The 22785-nt window shown below is 35.6% G+C and overlaps 2 protein-coding genes across 6 annotated transcripts in view; both read right to left on the reverse strand.

Annotated features, from left to right (window-relative positions):
• Nucleotides 1-222: 222 nt before the first annotated feature.
• On the reverse strand, nt 223-6465 carry LOC104887163 (hypothetical protein). The gene is given in 9 exon segments (XM_010671760.4): nt 223-834; nt 1036-1100; nt 1771-1850; nt 3148-3217; nt 3700-3920; nt 4192-4290; nt 4726-4814; nt 4817-5245; nt 5747-6465. Coding segments are annotated over 8 exon segments (1218 nt in total). The 5' UTR covers nt 5217-5245; nt 5747-6465; the 3' UTR covers nt 223-640.
• A 1446-nt stretch (nt 6466-7911) lies between these two features.
• LOC104887207 (dihydrolipoyllysine-residue acetyltransferase component 1 of pyruvate dehydrogenase complex, mitochondrial) overlaps nt 7912-22785 on the reverse strand; it is a 29924-nt gene continuing 15050 nt past the window's right edge. For all 5 annotated transcript variants that reach the window (XM_048638181.2, XM_048638180.2, XM_057392438.1 and 2 more), the window contains 15 exons: nt 21642-21827; nt 21433-21477; nt 21279-21352; nt 17678-17747; nt 17114-17491; nt 13659-13719; nt 13502-13546; nt 13328-13411; nt 12035-12111; nt 11888-11950; nt 9076-9146; nt 8916-8976; nt 8681-8741; nt 8519-8599; nt 7912-8362 (listed from right to left, as the gene is read on the reverse strand). In XM_048638181.2, the coding sequence (XP_048494138.1) occupies nt 8304-8362; nt 8519-8599; nt 8681-8741; nt 8916-8976; nt 9076-9146; nt 11888-11950; nt 12035-12111; nt 13328-13411; nt 13502-13546; nt 13659-13719; nt 17114-17491; nt 17678-17747; nt 21279-21352; nt 21433-21477; nt 21642-21827 (1416 nt within the window). In that variant the 3' untranslated portion in view covers nt 7912-8303. The remainder of the gene's footprint in view (nt 8363-8518; nt 8600-8680; nt 8742-8915; nt 8977-9075; nt 9147-11887; nt 11951-12034; nt 12112-13327; nt 13412-13501; nt 13547-13658; nt 13720-17113; nt 17492-17677; nt 17748-21278; nt 21353-21432; nt 21478-21641; nt 21828-22785) is intronic.

The following is a 22785-nucleotide window of genomic DNA, read 5'->3' on the forward strand; positions in this document are numbered from 1 at the left end:
TTCAATTATATTTTCAAATATTAACTTTTCATTCTTTTTTATTATGTAATCAAAGATTTTAATGCCTAAAAAGCATTGCGATATGTGAAATTAGGAACTTGGAATGATATATACGTAATATATACTTCTTCTGTCTTTTTTACTAGCATCATGTAGCATGTGCACGTTATTAGAAGTCTAGCAAAAAAGGAGAGAACTTAAAAGAGGAACTCGTGTCGAGACTCAAGAGTAAAATGACAAATATAATGTGAAAGATGGGCTGTTTGGCTACATAGCTCAAATTCAATATCAAGGTCGAATGTAACCACACCAGGAAGAATCGATGATATTTCGAGAAAATTGCTTACAGCGCACACTTTTTTATTTGATGAAATTCAAAAGTACAAAGGATTGAACATCTTCAATTTATTTCATGGCGTTCTTCAAAGGTGGGAATCTACAGTTCTACTTCATAGATTAGTGATAAACATTTAGTGAACAATTTTCTTCTGCTCCTAAAGGTTATAAGCTCTTGTACCTCATGATGCATGAGACAGTGTAACCAATGTCAGCCGTGGTTTTGAGATTCATAGTGCAGCATGTTTTGGGTCTCGAAAGGGCCTGGATGAGGCTTTGGCCATCAAACTAAGATCCAAGCTATTCATTGGACACCGCTCAATTTAGCCCAATCCACAAACTGCATACCACCGTAGATATTGTTGGCAAATCGCACTCCAACGGTGAAAGCCATTGCAACAGGCGGAACATTCTTTGCCAATGGTGATGCTTCAACAACACGCTCCAGTCCATTTACAATCTGATAACGTGTATTGGACGAGACAGCCAGGAAAACACCTGATCCAAAAGGCAACAATCTCGTTACAGTACCCAACTTGTCCTTCAAAAAGAAAGAAAAAAAAATTTTGGAGGATAAAATTCAAAGTGATTCTCGACCAGCAAAACTCGTAAATGAATAAAATGGAGGCCAGTCATATGGAAGATAGTTCTACAAGTTTTGCCTCAGCAAAGTTAGAACAATATTCAAACATAACATACCCCAGAGTGCAGCACTTTGTACAAGTGGGGGAACTGGTACATCCTCATCTGACTTCTTTATGCTCCTGTTCAAGAAAACATTCAACCTGAATAAATAACGGAAGATGGAATATACTTCTAGATTTATATGCCACAAGCACTCTCAACTCTCAAGCTACAACTGCTTCCAAAAAATAATGAATTAACAGGGGAAAAAAGATTTGTAACACACGTTTCCCGAGTTTCTAGGTAAAAGGTTGTATTAAACTTTATCTGAAACTTAAGCAGTAATCCCAACTAAAACTTAATACAAGCTTACACCACAAAAAGTTCTTCACCATAGCACTATCCTCAATTTTTCACTCTTTAAATCTGATTACATATACCTTCAGTCAGTTAAACTTAAACACTTGAACGTTCAGAAAGTGATTGTCAATTCTAACATATTTCACAGTCCTCAGAACCTCCCAGAACTTCGAAACATTGTGAAGAGCTTTATGATAATGGATAAAGTGGAACGAAAGCAAAGAGTGAAGTTGATTTATGATTCGCTGATATGAACTGTGAATAGATATGAGTTTGCAACCAGTTGCCATGTGTCAATGAACCAAATTTTATATCTAACAGACAACATTCAATATATTATGTGATACTAGGGCTCGGTCATGCATTATGCAACTACTACATAATAGAAGTATGATGTAAAATTGACCTCCACATATAGTAAGATGATATACTAAACATACAGAAGATTACCGTTTAGCGGTCATGATCATATTTGCAATTCCTTGGCCAATAATTCCACATCCAAATCCAACAGCCCCGTACAATACACCCTGCATAATAAACGTGTTAACTTACACTATGAATTGCTGTCTGTCCCAATGTAATTGTTGTAGTTTCTATTTCAATTTGACCGATACTCCCTCCGTTTTTTTTAATCTACACACTTTACTTTTTGGTTAGTTTCTTTTTGATCTATACACTATCGTTTTTCTATTCTTGGTAACATGTCTCATCTATGTTCTCCTCTTTTCCACCCATGTCATCCAGTTTTCAATATTTTAACCCACTTTTTAGTTTCTTTCTCTCACTTTTCAGTTTCTCTCTCCACTTTTTCACCTTTATCTCTCATACTTTCTAATCCCTCATTGGTTCTCCCACAAAGTGAAGTGAGTAAACTAAAAAGAAACGAAGGGAGTACTACCCTAGACTCCTAGTAATGCAACTTCAACCAAGCATCTGTCTTTGTAACATTGAAACAATGACTTACAACTTACATCCTACACTGAACACTCTATAGCCTGTTATATGATTATAATCATGGAAAGATGAACAGAAAAGGATTTTTTCCTAAAAGTTTCCAGCTTCTTCTGACTTAGGATCTTCTCATAAGATCAGGACACAACATGTGGGAGCATGGATGAGGCTGAGGAAGCATCATATTGATCCTTGGAAAAGAAGCATCCAGATATTCAGCTAGATAGGTCAATATAGGACGTGACAGCAATATCCAAGCCTTAGCACTTCAGTCCTTCGGATTTTTCTTGGCTTTTGATGAAACCTTGTCTTTTTCCCCTCTGTTAATCTCTCTTTTCTCTGCAGTGAATATTCTAGTTTAACTTGCAAAATGTTTTAGAAAAAGAAATTAAGCCTAGTTGGAGTGCTGGACAAAAAGACACAGAAACTGTAGGTGTCAAACAAATAAAAAGGGAAGGGAATAGACAAAAACTTGGAGAAAGGTAAAAACAAATGGTAGCACAAATGTCTTATAACTCCCCCGGTTCAGTATTCATCCCACATGCCCAATGAGAGGACTCCTAAATGGTTTGGAGTTTTAAGAAGCTCCTCTGGACATCACATGGTGATATGAATCACATAGTTTTTCACATGGAATAAAATGAGAGTTAGATCCAAGTCGATTCATGAAAGGTGAAATGGAAAATTGCCCTACAAGTTGACTTCCATTAGGATATAGTATGTGGTCTCCATAGCACTATTGCTGTGTAAGGGCATGCAAGTCACTGAAATGAGTGTCGCACTCAGATTTTGCCAAAAAATAACAAGTCAGGGCAAGTTAGCTTCCAGCACCCTTTAATAACAGATAACATTTCATACATGAGTTTTCAATACCTTATAGAAGTACGTTGCAATTCTTTGCTTTACAGAAAACCTACATCCTGGCCTTTCAGCTTCAAACACACTGCAATTCCAACATATAATTAGTTACTTTGAAGTTTGAACATGTAGCGGTGCACGCAAAATTTAGAGCAACATTAGTAAACAGCTCATATAGTGAAGTGCAATCACTAGTTACTGCCTGAAAGGCTGTGCAACTGATATTCTAAATTGGCAGTAAGCAAATGAGGGGGGGGGGGGAAGGGGGGAGAGGGAGGTGCAAATAGAGGAAATATGTATCTGCCATGTGCAGATGGGAAGACAGCGGAATGTTTTCTAAATAACTTCAATACCCTCAATTTAAAATATAAAAATGTTCTGCTTTGGGGTGTAAATGGCAGAATGCCCTCTCCTTCCCAAATTTTCTTTATCTAAACAAAGAGTAAAGGTCAACTCAAATACTTTCTTGCTGATAGACACTTCTCCAAGTACCAAGGAGCATCAATATGAAAATGTGAGAGCTACGATGTCAGAGAAGATCGGGTACACCTTGTAAAGTCCAATTACCTACTAGGAAGATTACGACAAGCATGCTGGAAACGTCCTAGAAGACCACTCGATACAGTTTGTCGCCCAATACGAGCATATGGAGCTAACATACCAACCAAGGCTATGTCAACAGCCACACCAACCAGAAGATCTGCAGCATATAATTCAAACTCATTCCAAAAATCCTTCCCTCTTTTTTGAACTTCAGCAAACGTAGCACAGCAAGAATCAATAACTATCTGCATCATTCAAACACACACATATAATAAATAGTATGATCAAAGCTTCCAGATGCAGGGTTATAGAATAATGCATAAATTCGTCTTCCAATCCCCAAAAATGGAAAATCCAGACACAATGAGGCACTATTGCGACATTATTGGCAGATCCAGGATTCTAGAAAAGGGATTACATATACAAGACAGAATAGACTCACCACAAAACAAGATAAGGTGTTATAGTTCATTAAAATATCCATCCTTATATTGAAAGAAGGTGTTATAAACATACCTCAGTACCAACTTTGAATAAGAATGCAGGATCAGCTAGCATCCTGTTGCGGAGCATTGAAATATGTCTCATCAGAAAGCCTAGTGGCCAAGCTGAACCCTAAGTATCAGCAACGAGACATAGCAATGAGTTAACTTAACTAAATACAACGAAAAGATGCCATAGAATCCAATTAAAATCAGAACAAGATAAACAAAATCTTTTAGCAGAATGTGACAAGAATAGTGATCCAAAACATCTGTCGCAAAGTAGATATTGCACGTCATTTCTACCAATTTTCGTTGATACCGTTAACTCTTTAGCACAATTCAATGACATTCTCATGATATAATTCTGTCTTACTCATACATCAGCAAAATTTAGAGGATTAAATATTGACACATTTACCAAAGTCACATAAATCTTGACAAAAGTCGTGTTTTTCTCCCTATTACTAGAATTAAAGTACATATAGACTAGATTCATGGTTCATTACTTTCTAAACCTCACTTAGCCAAAGAAAAAGATACCTATTCAAGTGGTAGAAATAATTACCTGCAACTCCAAATATCGCATCAATATCAGTTCCCTTATCCCTGTGGTTTTGGCAGCTTCCAGTATATCCGAAGGAAGAGTTACCCCTTCTCAGTTTCTCTCATCACCTCCTCAAATTTCAAAAGTGGACCAAATTCCTTTTCATCCTCATCATCCCCTTCGCCATCGCCACCACCACCACCTCTGCCATCATCACCATTTTCTGGTGGAAAATTCCCATTACCATCACCAGAATCCTCTAAAATTCCATTGTCCTCTGGGATGGACACTATATTGCTAGATTTGCCATTATAGCTTTGCACAAGGATATCATCATTAGATCGCTTCGATGGGGCCAAATTTTCGACTCTCAAAGCAACTTTGGGTTGAGAATAACTTATAGGCCTACATTCAGGCACAAAACCACAATTCCATTGCTTGCTCAAGTTGGTCACTATTAAAGCATGTCCATTGAAATATGATAGCTTGAAGCTTGATGAACAAACCAACATTGCTCCTCAATGAACTCTATAATAGTTTTCTAAGAAAAAGAAAAAAAGATTTTATCCATATATGTAGGAGCCTTTTTTTTTTTTTTAAGATGACTAATATTAATTTAAAATTTGCAATGGAAGCAAACAACAACAACAAAAATGATTGTAGATAGCAGAAAACAAAACAAAACAAAAAAAGAATGATTGGATTGATATGCTACCATCTCAATTGAGTCCATTTTCCAAAACACCCATAATTTGTCTTACATAAATTTAGCTAAACAGATACTAAAATCCCTCTCAATTGCTAATTTCTTCCCATTCATCTTCAAAATGGAACTTTCTCTGTTCTTTTTTACTTTAAAAAATAAAGCAGAAAAGAGCGAGAAGATTAAATTATTGCATCCAATAACTCTAAAACTTTAAAGCTTTAAAATTTCACACGAAAGATTAGATTAGATAATATAATATACAAAAATGAGTATTACCCAGAAAAAGTTAATATATGAATTAACATGCAGAATCAAACAGAAAAATAAATGACTCACCAACAGAAATTGAGAACCCAGAAAAGAGATGAATTTGAAGAAGAACGAGAGATACGAGGAATGATTACATGAATGTGAAGGAATCAACAAGCAGTTGTTTTAATCAAGAGCACGACTGCGTTTGTGTAGGTTTTTATAGGAATCGGCATATAAAATGAAAGTGAATCTAACTATTTTCTGAAATACACACTCACTTACTCACTTCTTTATATTTGTACACGTGCAATGAATTGTAGAACGTAATCATTAGTTCGTAATGTCAATGAGGAGTTAAGGATGGTATTGACTATTGATCCTATTTTGTGTACATCCTTATTTTCTTGGGGGCTCTTTAGTCTTTGCCTCTCTCCCTAATCCACGTCAAACGAAGGCAGTACATAGTACAAAGGAGAGGAGAGGGGATTTCGAACCTGTAATCTATCGTTCATAGCACCTCAATCTTAACCATTAGGCCAAGATATCTTTGATTTCAAAAGTTGTATAGATAGATGTGTTTAAATACGGTAAATACTTAATCTCGTGCAAAAATAAACTAGTATGAAAATTTCACTATTTGATGTATGAAGTTTATTTTGTATATAGTTTTGATCTCGTATTTGAATCAGTCCATTTCTTTTTCTTTTTACAAATTCATATACTCCTTTTAAATTTAATATTTGTTCCTTTTCATTCCTTAAAGACCTAATAAGATAGGTTATTTTTCTTTGCATGTTGACTACCCAGCTTATTGATGGTGAATCATGGAAATAATGATATTAATTATTTGTCCCTATCGTTTTCATTAAGGCTCCGTTTGGTAGGGCATAAAACGTTTTCCTGGAAAACTGTTTTCCTCTATTTTCAATCTTACACTGTTTGGTTGGCAAAAAAGTGTAAAATCATTTTCCCTTGGGGTAAAATTACTCTCCCAATGATGGAAAACCATTTTCGTTTCAAAATGAAAGAAAACTATTTTCCTTATCTCTCTTGTACACTCCTCTCACTACCTCCTTACTTTCCCTTTCATTTTCCTTTCATTTCATCATTTTTCTTACATCGAACCAAACAACGGAAAACTAATTTTGGAATTGTGCTTTCCATTATAAATTGTTTTCCATGAAAATCATTTTACATTGAAAATGATTTATGCCCTACCAAACGGAGCCTAAAAACTTTAGTCATAAGTTATAGTAATACATATTAAATATATAACAGCATAAAGTCATAATGTAATTATTTTTTTTATAGAGAATATAATGGAGTAGTTCACCAATTCACAAAATGCACGATGTCCAAATTTTGTTATGAAGTTGGCTTGAGTCTTGATGGGGTTTTTAATGGCTCTCTAATGTGATTGAAAGCCTATTATAATAAAATCAAATAGATGGATATTATTTAAAAATTTAAACACACACACTATAAGATTTTGTGTTATAGGCCAGGCTGCCTCATAAGGCCTTATCTATTGTCGACTTTTTTTTTTTTTTTTAATCCTCTGGACTGCATTCGTACAAGACCCTATTCAAAAATTCATTACAAGCCGGACATCCCCAACCCCCCCTCTCCCCTTAAATTCCAAACAAATGCATGGAGTAGGAATTAAACCCTAAACCTTTCTAGAGAAGTTAGAAAAGCTCACCACATGAACCAAACCCAATTCTAACCCATTGTGGACTGGGCACTCTTAGTCCCTTAGACCCTTACCATGTTAAAAAGTATATGTATGGAAGGGAAAAGTTACACTAACCAGTATTATTATTTAATTTTCTTATAAGAGATTACAGCTTCTGTGTAGCACGATTCCTTACAATATCTCTCACTGCACTTGAACCCCAATAAATTAACAAATACTCCCTCCGTCTTTTATTAGTTTACCCCTTTTGACTTTTGACACTATTCACATACATGACTTTGACTATCTTTTGTAATTTGTATTTAAGGAAAAATATAGTCATGTGAGATCTTGTTGGATTCGTCTCAATGTGTATTATCCAAATATCAACTTTTTCTAATTGTTGCTTATCGAAAATTAGAGATATTAAGGTTCAAATTAGTATCTCGGCAAATGTACCCCAAAGAAAGGGGTAAACTAATAAAAGACGGAGGGAGTATCATAATACAAAGTTCGAACTTGCAACCTGAATTAATGACGAAAGAAACTTAACTTTGTTCCACTGCGAACTTGGTTTATCATCTCAGATAGAGAATGACATCATTGGCTTTTATTGCAAAACCATATGTTCCAATTACAATGATGAAATGTATAACAAGTATAAAATGACTTGTTTCCAGCTCTTCACTAGCATCATTTCACAATGAATCAACACCGCCGTACAAACTTATCAAAATGGTTAGTCATCAATCATCATATGTAAAACAAGCAACAGCCATTGCCAATGCATCCCACTGCACTAACTAGTTTGTTAAACCAATGATCTCTTTTACACATTTTTTCTCAATAGGGTTAGCACTCGCAACTCGCAAGACTTATTACCTTCATGAAAAATGTTATTTTTATATATAAAAAAAATAAAGCCAAAATTGCAAAGTCGGCACCTGCCATCTATCCAAGCTCTCATCACAATAACAATCTCCTCAAATCACCAAAATTTGCTCGTAAAGCTTTAAGAAAATCGCCTGAAAAATATATAAGCATAAGATACAGAATTAGTAAACACAAGATATTTTTTTTATTTCACTAAAAAAACAGTAATTTATATATACGACATCTCATTTAAATAGACCAGAAATCCACAACTTTTAATTCGACAGATGAGATATCACTTCACTTACCTCCAACTTTGCCATCAAAAACACGATGATCAGCAGATAATGTTAAGTTCATTTTTGTAACAACGGCAGGTTCCTCAATTCCTGAATATGAGTGAAAATTTGATTAAAACTTATGACAAAAGGCGCAATTATGGCATTAGCTGAGAGTGAATAATAACCCACCATTAATTCCAATCACAGGTTCAACAACCTTGTTCCCTCTGCCAACTGCAATAATTCCAGCCTGCAAAAACGAGACAGAACAAGAATGGCAGGCAAAAGTTAATTGCTAGTAAGATTGAAACTGATGATTCTATCTATGTGTCTGATGAACTCCCTTGATGGAAAGGGCATAGGCTTCTAAAAAAATTTCACACAAAGATGATGTCTACAAATACAAAAAGCAACAAATAGTTACCTGTGGAGGGTTGATAATTGCGCAGAAGTGGTCCACTGGGAACATCCCTAGATTTGAGATGCTGCAAAACATTATGAAAAAGGTTGAGATGTTATCAGCTTTGTAATATTCCACACCATGTACGTCAGATTTCATGATACAAAATACTTGAAACACTAACCTAAACGTTCCACCTTGAAACTCTTCAGGCTTCAGCTTCCCAACCCTAGCTTTTTCAGCCAATTCTTTAACCTGTCATGCATATTTGTTGAGGGATATTCACATAATAATTTGCTATCTAAGAAAAGCATCGTTCATAGACAATCTACAAGAATTCAGGTCATAATCAACACTGATTACCAATTTGTAGATTTTTCAGTGTTAACCATTGGAGAGCTTTCGATAGGATTTTATTATGGGTTCATGTTCTGATGCCCATTTAAGAACTCAAGAGAACAATGTAAACCAAAAGATATTAAGCTCCTACATAAACTAAAAGTAATCATGGATACTACAAAACTAGAAATTATTTTCTTGAAAGCAAATTCTTTTAAGCAAGATACTAATCTATCTATACTAATATATTAAAAGGCGTTACTAAGCAAGGAACGGTGCCACGTGGCGCCTTCGCTTGGAGTATTTTATGTTATATAATTCACATACACTAAAAAAATATAAAATAAATTATGTAAGATACAATCCCGAGATCACAAACATATATACTAATGTCTTGACCACTAAACCAAGTTATACTTTGATGTCATTATTTCAAAGTAAAATATTAATAAATGAAATATATAATTACTTGGGGAGTAGCCCGGGCCTAAAAACTAGTTCTTACTTCAAAAATAGGCAACTTGTCTAGTATGTTGAGATCAGCACATGGACGCGGGATTGAAAGTGGTACTTCCAGTCCTTGCAAACGATAGATGAGAAAAAAAAAAGGATGAAAGGGGAGTAGATAAATGAAAGGACAAAGGGGGTGGAGGATGAGAATGATTAAAAGCATTTTATTCCCACATAACTAAACCTGGAAAGCATGGATTTGCAAATAGTCTCCATTGAGAATCATTTACATAATATTACTAATTATTACCATTCAATCACCACAAGGTTCTAATTTAATCTGCAAGCAGGTTAATCCTTGGAACCACATATGCTAAACTATGGCTCTAATTCATATAACTCTAAGCAATGTTATATTTACTATGTATTATGTACTACACTATTTCTTTCTTTACCCCATTTTCCTTCCACATTCCTTTGCCAAAATAGATCTTATTTACACACTACAAATATGTGAGCAGCATCACTTACCCTCAAACAAGGGGAGATGCCAAGTCTAGTATTGATTATAAACTGTTATTGAAATGGCTATGAAATATATCACTGTTCCATAATCCATATAATTAACCCATGAGACTTCGAGTCAATTAGTAAAACATACACAAAACATCCGCCAAGTGACACTCTCCATCATTCAATGGACTTCACTCCATGTGATCCTCCACAAACCTCAATAATAGTAAACATGGTGAGTACAAGTCTCGAACTCATGAGCTCAAGTTTGATCATACTGATTTTATTAATTAATCTAATGTTATAATGAATGGAGATATCAGATTAAAAAAAATGTAAGTGATCTTGTCAACAATTTTCAAAATTTAATTTTACGACTTTTTCCGCAAGGCCACAAGATTTTGAGTGTTGGCTATGCAACAACTTGGAGCACTGCCGAGCCCGAAATCTAGTTCTTCTTTGAAAGCCCTTTATTTTATTTTTCTTTTCTTCTTAAAAAATCAATTTCACCAAATTGACTGTTGATCCCAGTCCTGATCAATGCTGAGTAACATGTGGATGGATGAAACCCAATTCAAATCCATTCACTCAACCAATTCCAGCATAGATTTATTATGATGGAAGTATGACAAGAAAGGGTGGCATGGAATAGGATATGGAGTGGCTTTTATGATTAGCCTTCACGCACAAGGTCGAATTCAAAGGAATATGAGGTCCTTTTCCAGAGCGATGGATGATCTTTGCCATATTGTTGTATAAATCTAACCATATCCTACGACTTTGAGTAGGCTTACGGAAATATTAATAGAAAAAATAAAAATATATACAGCCTTTCTCAAATCTGTCATCATAATGATAATTTATAAGCTCAGGTACCATGCAGACATTATCATATTCTTACAATACTTTGATAGTTAAGATTTCTTCTCATCTTAAACACACAACAACAAAGATAAATTTATCGGTAGTCATCCTTTTTCTCATGTCCACATACAATATGAGGAATAATGACTAGATCAAATTGCCACTCGAATGATTATTTACGTGTCCCCATTTCTACTCCCAATAAATGATGTCGCATACAAAACAAACCACATCTATTCAAATGAATTACACCCTTAATGGTTCAACAACCAAAATGAGATCTTAAAAAAGCTACCCCCTTCCTTCTATCATATTTCAATTTGTATTCTGAAAATTCCAAGGATATTCAAGTATTAAGACAAATTTCGTGATAGAGAACTATTTATACGTTCATATTTGTGCAAATGCTGGAAACTTTGAATGTAACTTATTACACAATCTTTTCCCTTAACTGATACTAACTCTTCGTAACTACTATTTTAGATTAAACGGCACAAACACACAATAAGGTATAAAGAATAAGTATAGAACAAAAAGAATATGAAAAGTGGATGCACATAGGAAATTAAGTAAAATATGCAAGAATTTCCATCCTCCCACATTTTATGTATATCATTTAATGCACTAATCCCAGGAAGAGGGGAAAAAAACCATCTAAAAGGTAATCAGGGTTTTCGTTCTTTCATTAAATATAAGACATTTATAACAGCAATAATTTGAATTATCCTTTCACATTTCATGCACCCTGGATCTTCCTTGTCATTATACGTATTTAACCTTCATGTATTAGTAAGCTAAAATAAGAATATTTGCCATTATTGAGGCATTACCTCTGAAGATATACCCAATATAGTCTTCTGATCAGCATTCCTAACTATAGGAGTCATCAATCCCTGTAGTCAAGGCACAGCATATTCAGGAAATGCTGGCATAAAGCTTCTGAGGAAACTATAGGATAAAAAAGAAGGAAAAAAGACCTTCTCTGTAGCCACTGCAATTGATATATCAACAGAATCATTGAAGATACATTTCCCACCTTCAGCATCCCAAAAGCCTACAATTATCAGCACAGAATCATGCAGAGCCACCAAAAGAAAAGCATTGTCAAATTGAACCAGATATATCTATCTAGCCCCAAAAAGAAACAAACTTGCTGCTGTATGAAAACAAATAACTCCAGTAAACAAGCAGATTATTTTTTTTCACCTGCACATCTTCCAAGTTCACCGTGATGACAACTACTCTTTGTCTCTCTAATTACTTGTTACATACAGGTTATACACGCTTTTTTAAGGATGAAAAAAGTAGAGAGAAAAGTGGGTGGATGAATGTGAGGTCTACCTCTACTGAAAATAAGAGAGAAAAGGCTTGCTGAGATAGGTATCTAACAAGTGAATTGAGACATCCATTTATGTATGGATCTGGATGGAAATGGATGATGGATCATCCAATCATCCGCTTAACCCGATTTTATTAAGCAGGTGAAAATCCAAAATAAACGGATGAAAAACGGGTGGTGGGTGAAGTGGGTGATGGATACGGGTGAGATTTTTTTCATCAGTCACCCAACCCATCACCGCTTAACACCCACCCATCATCCATATTGTCAATTACACATGTTTATTTACTTACTTCATTGAACTTTTTAGTTGAAAATTTTAAAAATATGTATCTTATGGCAAAATATTTTGTAAAAATCGTTATATATCTCCTCACCCACTAACCACCCGACCCACTCGTTCACCCGGTGGATGACGGATGGATGGATATGGGTGATTGCTTATGCGGGTGACTGATGGATGGATGGATGTAGGTGAAGCTCCACCCATCCCGAACACGATCCATTTCCATCTCCACATTTATGGCTATGTAGCAAGAATTAGAGATAGAGTGAGTATCTATACAAATATATTAAAAGACATGCGTGACAATGTACACACACCACGTGGCACCTCTGTTACTCCACTAGAATTGTCCAATGTACATAAGTCATGTCAATTAACAAAAGTAAAATTAGCTTGCAACAAGATTTGAATCAAGACCTCTTACTATTATACATGACACAATTACCATCTCAACCAATTTTTAGTCATGCTTTAAGTGTCCATATTATTATATATGTACCTTTTAAACGTTGAGTTTTCCTTGATATATTTAAATAGAAACTGAAAAAAATGCATATCAAGTTCGGAAAACAATACCAACCCGGGGAAACGCTCGGGCCCAAATACTAGTTTATCAGCAAAAACAGAATTTTCAATGATAGTTACCATTCGCCTCTGGCACATTACGCAGAGCAACAGCAACAGCTTTGATGACAATATCATTCACCGAAACCTTGACACCGTGCTTCTCTAAATACGCATAAAAGGGGACAGTCAGCCACAAAATAAATTGAATTGACACAAAAGAAGTAGCTCATAAGTAGGCCCATATCCCAATACCTATTAGCTCCTTTCTGAATGATAGCAGAGGATCTAGTATAACATCTGTTAAAACCATAGATATCTCACGTCATGACAACTTATATACAACACAAGAAATAAATTCATAGAATAAGGCAGGCCAAGGCAATAAAAGAATACACTTGAAGATTCAAACCTGTAGATAGGTAAAGATGAGGTGTACTTTGTTTTGATTCCAACAAACGTTTTGCAATAACCTGTAAATAAAAGAAGTGTTCCATGAACCACTCAAAAGCAACCAAACATTCTCCGTTTGGAAGAGAGTAAAATATGAAAACAAGTCTGACTTGGTTCTTCACGAAATGAACTTTTCCTCCTTTGTCAAACAAGTACATTTTACACCAAAACAAATAATATAATGATGTGATGCACCATACATAGGTATCAAGACACTTTGGAACATATATAGACAGAAGATCACACGTCTTTACAAAGTACAGGAATATCTGTCACACTTAATCCAATCATTCTCATGCTACACAATTGTATAGGACACCTACTACCCAAACAACAAGCAGAGGAATACAGGATCATGACAGTAAGACAGAAAATACTGCCATTATTTCACATTTCCACCAAAAATCCGAATTTCGTTCCCATTTCACCTAGTCTGTAACAAGATTAAAAAAATGTGAGACTCCAAGCCTAGTCAACAACTACTAAAACCAAGCATTTGTCAATACTAGAAAACATTTTGTTAGAGCCTCAATCTATGGAGATCCATGATGCTCTCTGTCAACGCATATGTATATTATTGCTAGGTTCACTTATAACGAAACTGGTCCAATTTACTAGAAACACCAGTGAATCAGAAGAAAGATCAGATTTATCCACCAATAGTTTGTCATGTAATCCCGAACAATCTTTATCTTAAGCATAACTTTTCTTTAAGGATATTAAGTGATCTGTCGATCCATCAAGGAACATGCTACTCTCCTCTTAGCCCGATCAAAGAGTGATAAACTGAAAGTTAAATCAGCTCAATTCTGCTAGAGTGATTAAGTACTTCATGTAATATGTGAACAAAGAAAACTGATTCTATCCACAATGATCATAAGAAGCCTGAGAAAGCATGCCCAGCCTAAAAAAATACAGCAATCACTCAAAACTTATACAACCAGGTAGAACAGAGAGCCAGAAGGTCAAGGAAAAGGGTTTCCAAGCCAGAATGCTCTGTTACTCAGCATGAGCAATTCATAAAACTTAAACTACTAAAAAAAGCAAGACAACCTATATCTTAAAGTCATCCTCAAATTGTATAATTCCATCTCTAAAAGAAAATCCCTAAGTGTGGTCACATCAAAGAGCATATCCCCTACATTAGCCATTCCAAGGTAATTGCTACCTGACACCAGTGCCCATGCTGCAATGCGGACATATCATTGACATGAAACATACCATTTGACCCATGTAAAATCCTATTATTACCGACTGAATCACAAGTACTTTCATAATATCATTACTGCCAAGACCAAAGGTGGCAATCAGCGGATCAGGTTCAATTTGGGTCAGTACAAGCCTAATATTCTTCGATTCAGGTTTGTATCTGATCCATTTGGGTTCTGGTTGGGTTCGGGTTAGGCTTGGATTGGTTTGGATCCAGATCTATGTTTTCTGTTTTTGGCTCATGCATCCAATCAAGTTTAGGTTCAGATCAATATCAGGTTGATTCAACTTATATAAATTTTGGGTATAATTCACTTCATTTAGAGTTAAGTCATATCATATCATAACATTATATATATATATATATATATATATATATATATATATAATATAATATATATATATTATATATATATATATATATATGGTACTAATGTTTGAATCAATATATGCATATCTTCCCAAATTAAACTTTTTTTTTGCCCTAATAATCACGAGTTTGAGATTGCCCATCCCATATTTGTCCCAATTAGAAGTTCTGCAATATATCACTTGAGGGCCGTTTGGTTCAAGAAGTGGTATAAGTTTGGAATAAGGAATGAAACCGGGGTGGTACGGGGTCGGAACTTGATACTTGATTCCATGTGTGTGGATTTATATTGGAATGAATTTTTTCCTTTTATTTTTAAACCTGAAGGTTTGGTATGAGTCATACTCACCTCCCCCCCTTGGGTTTCTAAACCCCATACCTTATGGGCTTGAGATATGGGTTCAGAAAGTTCAAATTTTGCAAACAAACACTAGGTTTAGGTTTTAGTCATTCTAAACCCATACCTCATACCTTATTGTTTTTAACCAAGCACCCCCCCTTAAAGGAGTGAGAATTTGGACCCAAATTAAAAGCAAAACTGGACTTCTAAAACTGGTAAAAGGTCATATGGGACCTGAATGGGAAGGATTCTAACCAACTTAGGATATCAAGAAATGGTTCAAAACTTGGAGTAATATGGGAGAACACCCTAAATTTCAAATTTATTATTGCGATTTCTCCTAAAAATAAATATAAAAATTCATAAATATTATTATAATACTCCATCAGTTCCTTTTTTATGTTTCTAATTGGAATAAAAAGTCAAATTAGGAATTGTTTTTTATAATAGCTTCAGCACAAAATAGGAAACAATCTTTCCAACACATAACAGTTGGGATTATTCGAACCAATGATAGTTCGGCTCAACTTCAACACAGGTAGTTTTCAGATCGATTCAGTCATTTAAGGTTTCATTCCAACTTCGAGCTGATTTAGATAGTTTTCGAGTAGGGTCGGATTTGTCAAGTCTAGCCATTACCCTACAAGTATTTAAGCATACTAAAATAAACCCAGGCATAAACAGTCCCATTTATGTCTCATTTTTTACAAAAAGTCTCAACTATTGATCAACTTGAAATAATGCCAACTTTCACAGCTGTCTTTTGAAAGCAGAGTTACAAGACTTATAGCATTAAACACATAAGAATCAGGAGATGTTGATAGGGTAGGGGGGGGGGGGCGGGGACAAAATTCAAGAGAAAAGCAATATGCCCAAACTCCAAAGTAAAAGCATGTTTAACAGATTATAACGAGACTACTCTGGAAGACACTCCTAAAGTTACTTGAGACTATTCCAAGTTAAACAATACTACCCTGTTACACAAAAATTCATTCATTTTCTTTTTGCTACGTTTCATAAAAAATCACTTCTTCTTTTCTACTCTGGGAAATGAGGCCCGCCATAACTATTTTTCCTGAATTTTTCACATCATCTTTTTAATCTTTCCTTAACCCCACTGATTTCATTTCTCCCCCCAACTTCTCCACTATTTCCTTGGTTCTTGTGAAAAGAGAAGTGAGTGAACTTTTGAGAAATGGAGGGGGTAGCTGGGATCGTTTAAAGAAGTGGAGTCATAGTCCTTGAGACAGTTCATGCCAATTTTTACTGAGATAATTCAATTCGTGAACCATCCTAAACAAATATTAGACAGTACCCTTCACAAACAAAGGGCTGCAACCTTTTATGCCCTTTCTCAGGCCCAGAGGTATCATAGTATGAGGCTCTGCCAAGGGAATATGGTGGCAAGTTGACACAACTTGGACAATGCGCCATAAGGAAACTTAACGTTAAAGAGAAGAGTGTCCAAAAGATATCATACAATAAGGTGACCCACCTTCCGAATTTGGCTATTTGACACATCCTCATACAGGACTGACTGTGGTGTACTTAAAGGTATACTTTGCGATTTGATTGGAGGTGATAGAGACTGCTCCTTTGTTGCAGCAGTTCTCGATGATCCCTTCCCTGACTTTATTGCAGCCAAAACGTCTCCTTTCAGCAAAGTACCGCGAGGCCCTGATGGGCTTAGCAATGATGTATCAAGACCCAACTCCAAAATAAGCAGCTTTGCAGATGGACTAATTCTGCTAATGCTGCTTTTCTGCTCTTTCTGTTCAATTTTCTTCGGCAGAGCTGTTGACTTTTTTTCCTCCGCTACAGGACCACAGCTGTATGATCCCTTCACTTTTTCAATGTCCTCTAAGGCTTCCACCTAGCAATGTCAATATGATGTCAGACAAAGTCACAAGTTGATGGACAGCAAGATAATATAGCTGGATCAACGTCTAGCAATCAGTGCGGGACAACAAGGTGGACCTTCAAAAAAAGTTAAAATAAAAAGAGCTTCGATTCTAGACGAAAAGAAGACAATTTCAAGGAATGCAATTGAAAAACGTACAGTAATTGCAATTGGTTGACCCACAGTGATATCTTTTGATCCGTCGTGTGCCATTATTTTCGCAAGATACCTGCATCAGTTGTTCAAGAGCAAGCAGAGAAGTCACAATATAAAACTTAAGTGTTGTAAAGTATTAAGTCTGGCTGTGGGCTAGTTGTCTAAGTTGATACTACCACTTAATAAGGCTCTAGGTTGAGCAAGACTTGCTGCAATATAACATTTAAAATGGTGAAAAAAACAGAAAGAGGGAATCAAAATTTATTACACAATGTTCAATCAGGCCTTCTTCTAGGCACAGGAACTTAGAAGACTATCCCCCTCACATAAAGAAATATCACAGGTACTGGTTTATGCCATGCGAACAAAAGAGCAAGCAAAAGAACAAGGTGTACAAAAAGTATCCCAAGTAATACAGAGACCGTAGTTAAAAATAATTTTAACAAGGAAATAATATCCGCAGCAAACACCCTGTTTAGTTCATGAAAGGTAAAGAAATATATCAAAGCTTGAGATTATCGCTAAAAGTGTCCGCCTGCAATGTAAGTACTAGCAATCTAGCATACCAAAGCCTTATATACCAGCACCCTGTAAGGGCCTCCCCATAGATACCATCATTATGATGCTTGTGCAGTGATTTATTGTCTTTAAATTTTGTAATGTTTTAAGCTATTTGCTTGGGAAATTTTATGTTGTATTTTGTGTATTCCACAATCCGAGGAAAAAACAAAATTCTTGAAAGATATTTTTAATTTGTAAAATGCTGACCTAAGTGCTAACTAAGTTGGTAAAAAATTTCTTGAAAACAGAGTAATGTGTCTACACTTTCATAATAAAAAGGAAAAGATGGATGTCTAGGTTGCCAAAAAGTTTTGTACTCAGTTTTATATGTTGAATGAAAGACTCTCCGTCCCATAGTAAACTACTTATTTATCCCAAATAGAGTTTCCATCACTTCAATTGGGTAGAGTCCCCATAACAATATACCAAATTACTGATTGAGAAAATGTACGAGCATTATGGAGAAACATTTTGGATTTCAGCCGGGAGGCCCGGGACAGTCCACTGCGAAGGTCATTCATCTTATGACACAAACAAATGAATTTAAGAAGGATATGCATATGAGTTCTTATTTAGCTGAAGTTCTATGACAAGGTCCTCAGACACGTGCTTTGGTGGGAAATGTTGAAGAAGAGTATGCCTTATAAAAATAGTGTCTTAACTAAGGAAGTGTATCGAGATGTGAAAACAAACAGAAGATTTTCCTATAATAATTTGACACCATAGAAATCTGCAATAAGTCCTTTCCTCCTAGTGGCCGTGATAAGTATAATAATGGCCTATCCAAAATAAAATACCATCTTGTTACTTGGAATCTTCAAATCACCTCAAGTAACCATATTAGGTCCTAGACACTCGGACATGGTTGGAACATTTGGACTTCCTTTTGGTCCAAAATCATGAAAAAGTTTCACAAAATAGTTGAATCGGACACTTCGACACAAAATAGCCGAATGGGACTCGAGTGCAAGAGTCTGAGTAACATTATATACCATGGTGTATGTTGTTTGCGGATGCTATTGTATTAGTGGATGAGAGTAGGGACAAATTATATGTTAATTTGGGACAATGAAGGCAAACGTTAGAATCTCGAGGGTGTGGGCTAAGTCGAAGCAAAACGGAGTAATAATGTGTAATTTTAGTAATGAAAGAGACAATAAAGGATGTGGAAACATTTGATAGAAAAGAGTTACCCATGAGTGAGTGCTTTGAGTACTTTGGCTCGATATTACCGAGGAATAGGGAAGGATGTGGAAACATTTGATAGAAAAGTGTTACCCATGAGTGAGTGCTTTGAGTACTTTGGCTCGATATCACCGAGGAATAGGGATATTGACCAAGAAGTAGCTCACAATATTCAAACAAGGTGAAGGTCACTTAAATGAAGAGGGGCAATCAGCATTTTGGAAAACTATAGTGCACTTCTAAAGTTGAAAGGGAACTTGAGCAAGATTACTATTAGGAAAATGAGGGTAGCAGAGATATGCATGTTAACATGGATGCATGTGAGCATATTGAGAGAGAAAATACGAAACGAGGATATTCAAAAGAGGGTTAGAGCTCCATAGATTGAGGGTGAGATAAGAGATAAGAATTATGATGGCTTGGGCATGTAAGATGACGTCCAGAGGATGCATTAGTTAGAGTAGTGGAAGGTTGGGATAAAAGAGATTTTAGAAGAAGTCAAACAAGGCTGAAGATAACTTGGATGAAGGGCATTAGAGACATATGAAGAATTAGGTTTCAGGAGCATGTAGCACTAAATAGAAGAGAATGGACACAAAAGATCCATGTAAACGACCACCGGATATAAAATCTAGATTGATACAACCAACTCCATGTTAATGGAAATAAGGCTCTTACATTGTTGTGGTATTAGTCCTTCCATTATCTCATATGGTCTACACAATTGACAATACTCTTAACAGTGAATCGTATTGATACATTATAAAAAAAAATCACAAAGGACCAACCACCAACTAACTAAATGTGTGCATCAGAGAAATGGAAAGTTTATAATGAACAAAGGGATAGTCTTGCATTGGCAAGTTTCTTTTTCTTTCAAAGTGAGGTAGAGAGAAGGAGTTTGTTATTGATGGTTTAGGTTTTTCAATCTAAACAACAATGCTTCATCATTCTCGATTTAGTGTTTTTTCCTTGCTAATGTATGAAGTGGTAGTCCTAATAATTTCATCAAAGGAGAGGTAGTGTAGTCTTTGAGAGTGTTTCGTGGGTACGAAAACTTAGTTTTTTCCCATTTTCCTTTGATTGGTTTGTAAAGGGTGGAAAACAATTCTCCCAAAAATGGAAAAAGAGTTCCTTTCTAAGGAAAGCCATTATTTTCCTCTCTATTACTTACCCTACTCTTTCTTTTCTCTCATCCATCATCTTCCCACCATTATCAACCTTTACCATGAGACCAAACAAAGGAATGCTACTTCTACAAGTTGCGCTTTTCCTTGGTAGATGTTTTTCCATGAAATATATTCACTTAATATTTTTCCTTCTAGACAATATAGCTATTAGGTCTAAAAACAAAGTTTTTTTTTTTTCTATTGCACTTCAGAAGCTCACACGTTAAGAACCCAGAAAGCATATTGCTTGGATTCAGCGATAAGTCTAGAAGTTCACAAGCAAGTTCGCAATAAGATCATATACCCTGAGACTAACCATTTTGATTTTTAAGGCGTACACTATCATCCAGATTTCGGATGATATACTTTAATCAACTAAATCGTTAGGTCCATCATCTGGTATTGGATCTGGGCCACATCACCACACAGTAAAGGTTTTTGAGCTTACTGCAACCAAGATAATAGGCCACAACAGCCGCAAACTTTTGCGTTGCTTGCAAAAGTAGTTCCACGACCTTATGGCGATCCCAGCCATTTTCAAGATTTAAAATCATGGTCCATTGTTAATCACAATGAGGCTTAGCTTATAAAAGCGCATCAATATCCCCCATGAATAAAAGATATGCTAACATATGTGTGAATGAAGAAGGTAATGTCCTAAGCAAGAGGGATTAGATTAAAAGCATTACCCCTCTTCAAGACTTTCATATTCAACAGTAGCCTTATCGGTTTCTATTTCACATATCACCTCACCAACTTCTATCTGCAAAAGTGCTTAAACTGAGTAAGAGAAATAGCACAATAATTGGCCCAAACCAAGAGTTTACAGATAAAAGGGCTTACCTTATCCCCTTCTTTCTTTATCCATTTTGCAATATTTCCCTGGTTCTGAAAGATAATAATAAAATATATAAATCATACAGTAGTGAGAAAAACACCAAACTACCAAGAAAGCTACCCCTAGATCTAAATACTAATAGACACATGCACACGCGCGCACGCACACATGAACATTAAAGCCATAGCCAGAATCTGTAATTTTTAGTTCTTACCATTGTTGGTGATAGTGCTGGCATTTCAAGAACAATGTGAGGAGGGAGCTCTGAAACGTCAATCTTAGCAACACCAGTTTCGAGCGCCTTATCTTGAGATGAAACATTTTGTGGAGTTGAATTCTCTTCTTTACCTTTTGACCCACCAATAGCAGGGATGTTTGGTATATCATCAGCTTCCTCAACCTTCAAATAATAGAGTATAGGCATATGTTATCCTTTGAATCTTTACAATGATTAAATACGCATATAGTACATGATCTCCATAATGACATGATTTCAACCTTCAAAAGTAGACATGTAGTATCCCATAACTCTTACATTGAGTAAAACTTTAACGACCAATATTTCCCATCTGCATAACATAAAGAATGGGATTCGAATGATGTCTACATTAATCTAAACACTCTCTATTCTCTTCCTTAAACTAGATGTCCAGCTCACATGATGAGAGTGAAAAAATGAAGTGAATAATCTATTTTCGAATATTGAAGTCTACCAAGTGCAAGAGTCTGAATGCTGCATGCAAGTCCCTGTTACCATTGAGCACTGCAGCATGGTAGCAAGTTTTTAAAATGATTTGTCTTCTTTTTCAAAGATGTGATAAGTTAACAGGTGAATTGAGTGGAAGTTTCATTTTTGAGGTGAATACTGGTCAGGCTATCGGTCCGTAGTGAATATCAGCGTGCAGGGAGTGTAATTTGTACCTACCACTGCTGGTACGGATGTTCCATTTATATCATACATAGGTGGTGAGTAGGTGATAGATATAAAAAAGAATAGGTGAGTATGGTATTGGAAAACAAGCCCCTTTATCAGGCCCAATCCCACCCAATAGCACGCCTTGAATTAACATTTCAGATATAAAACAACCTTTGGTATTCGATTCTCCAATTTGGATTTCTTGATTTCCTAGTTCCCATTTCCTAGCAGCTGACTTAGGGGTTTAGGATTTCACTTTGGTGATTTTATCTCAAAACATACCTTAGTGGTACTGAATGCTAGACAGAAGCCCATAAATATTGTATGATAGTGAAGCATATAAAAGGAGAAGTACTTAGTCTCAGTAATGATAAAGTAAAAGGCAAGGATAATTAAAATGGGAGGATACAAATTCATGAAACAACAGTAAAAAGCCTCACCT

The sequence above is a fragment of the Beta vulgaris genome, chromosome 2 (genome assembly GCF_026745355.1).
Source record: "Beta vulgaris subsp. vulgaris cultivar EL10 chromosome 2, EL10.2, whole genome shotgun sequence".
Lineage (NCBI taxonomy): Eukaryota > Viridiplantae > Streptophyta > Magnoliopsida > Caryophyllales > Amaranthaceae > Beta > Beta vulgaris.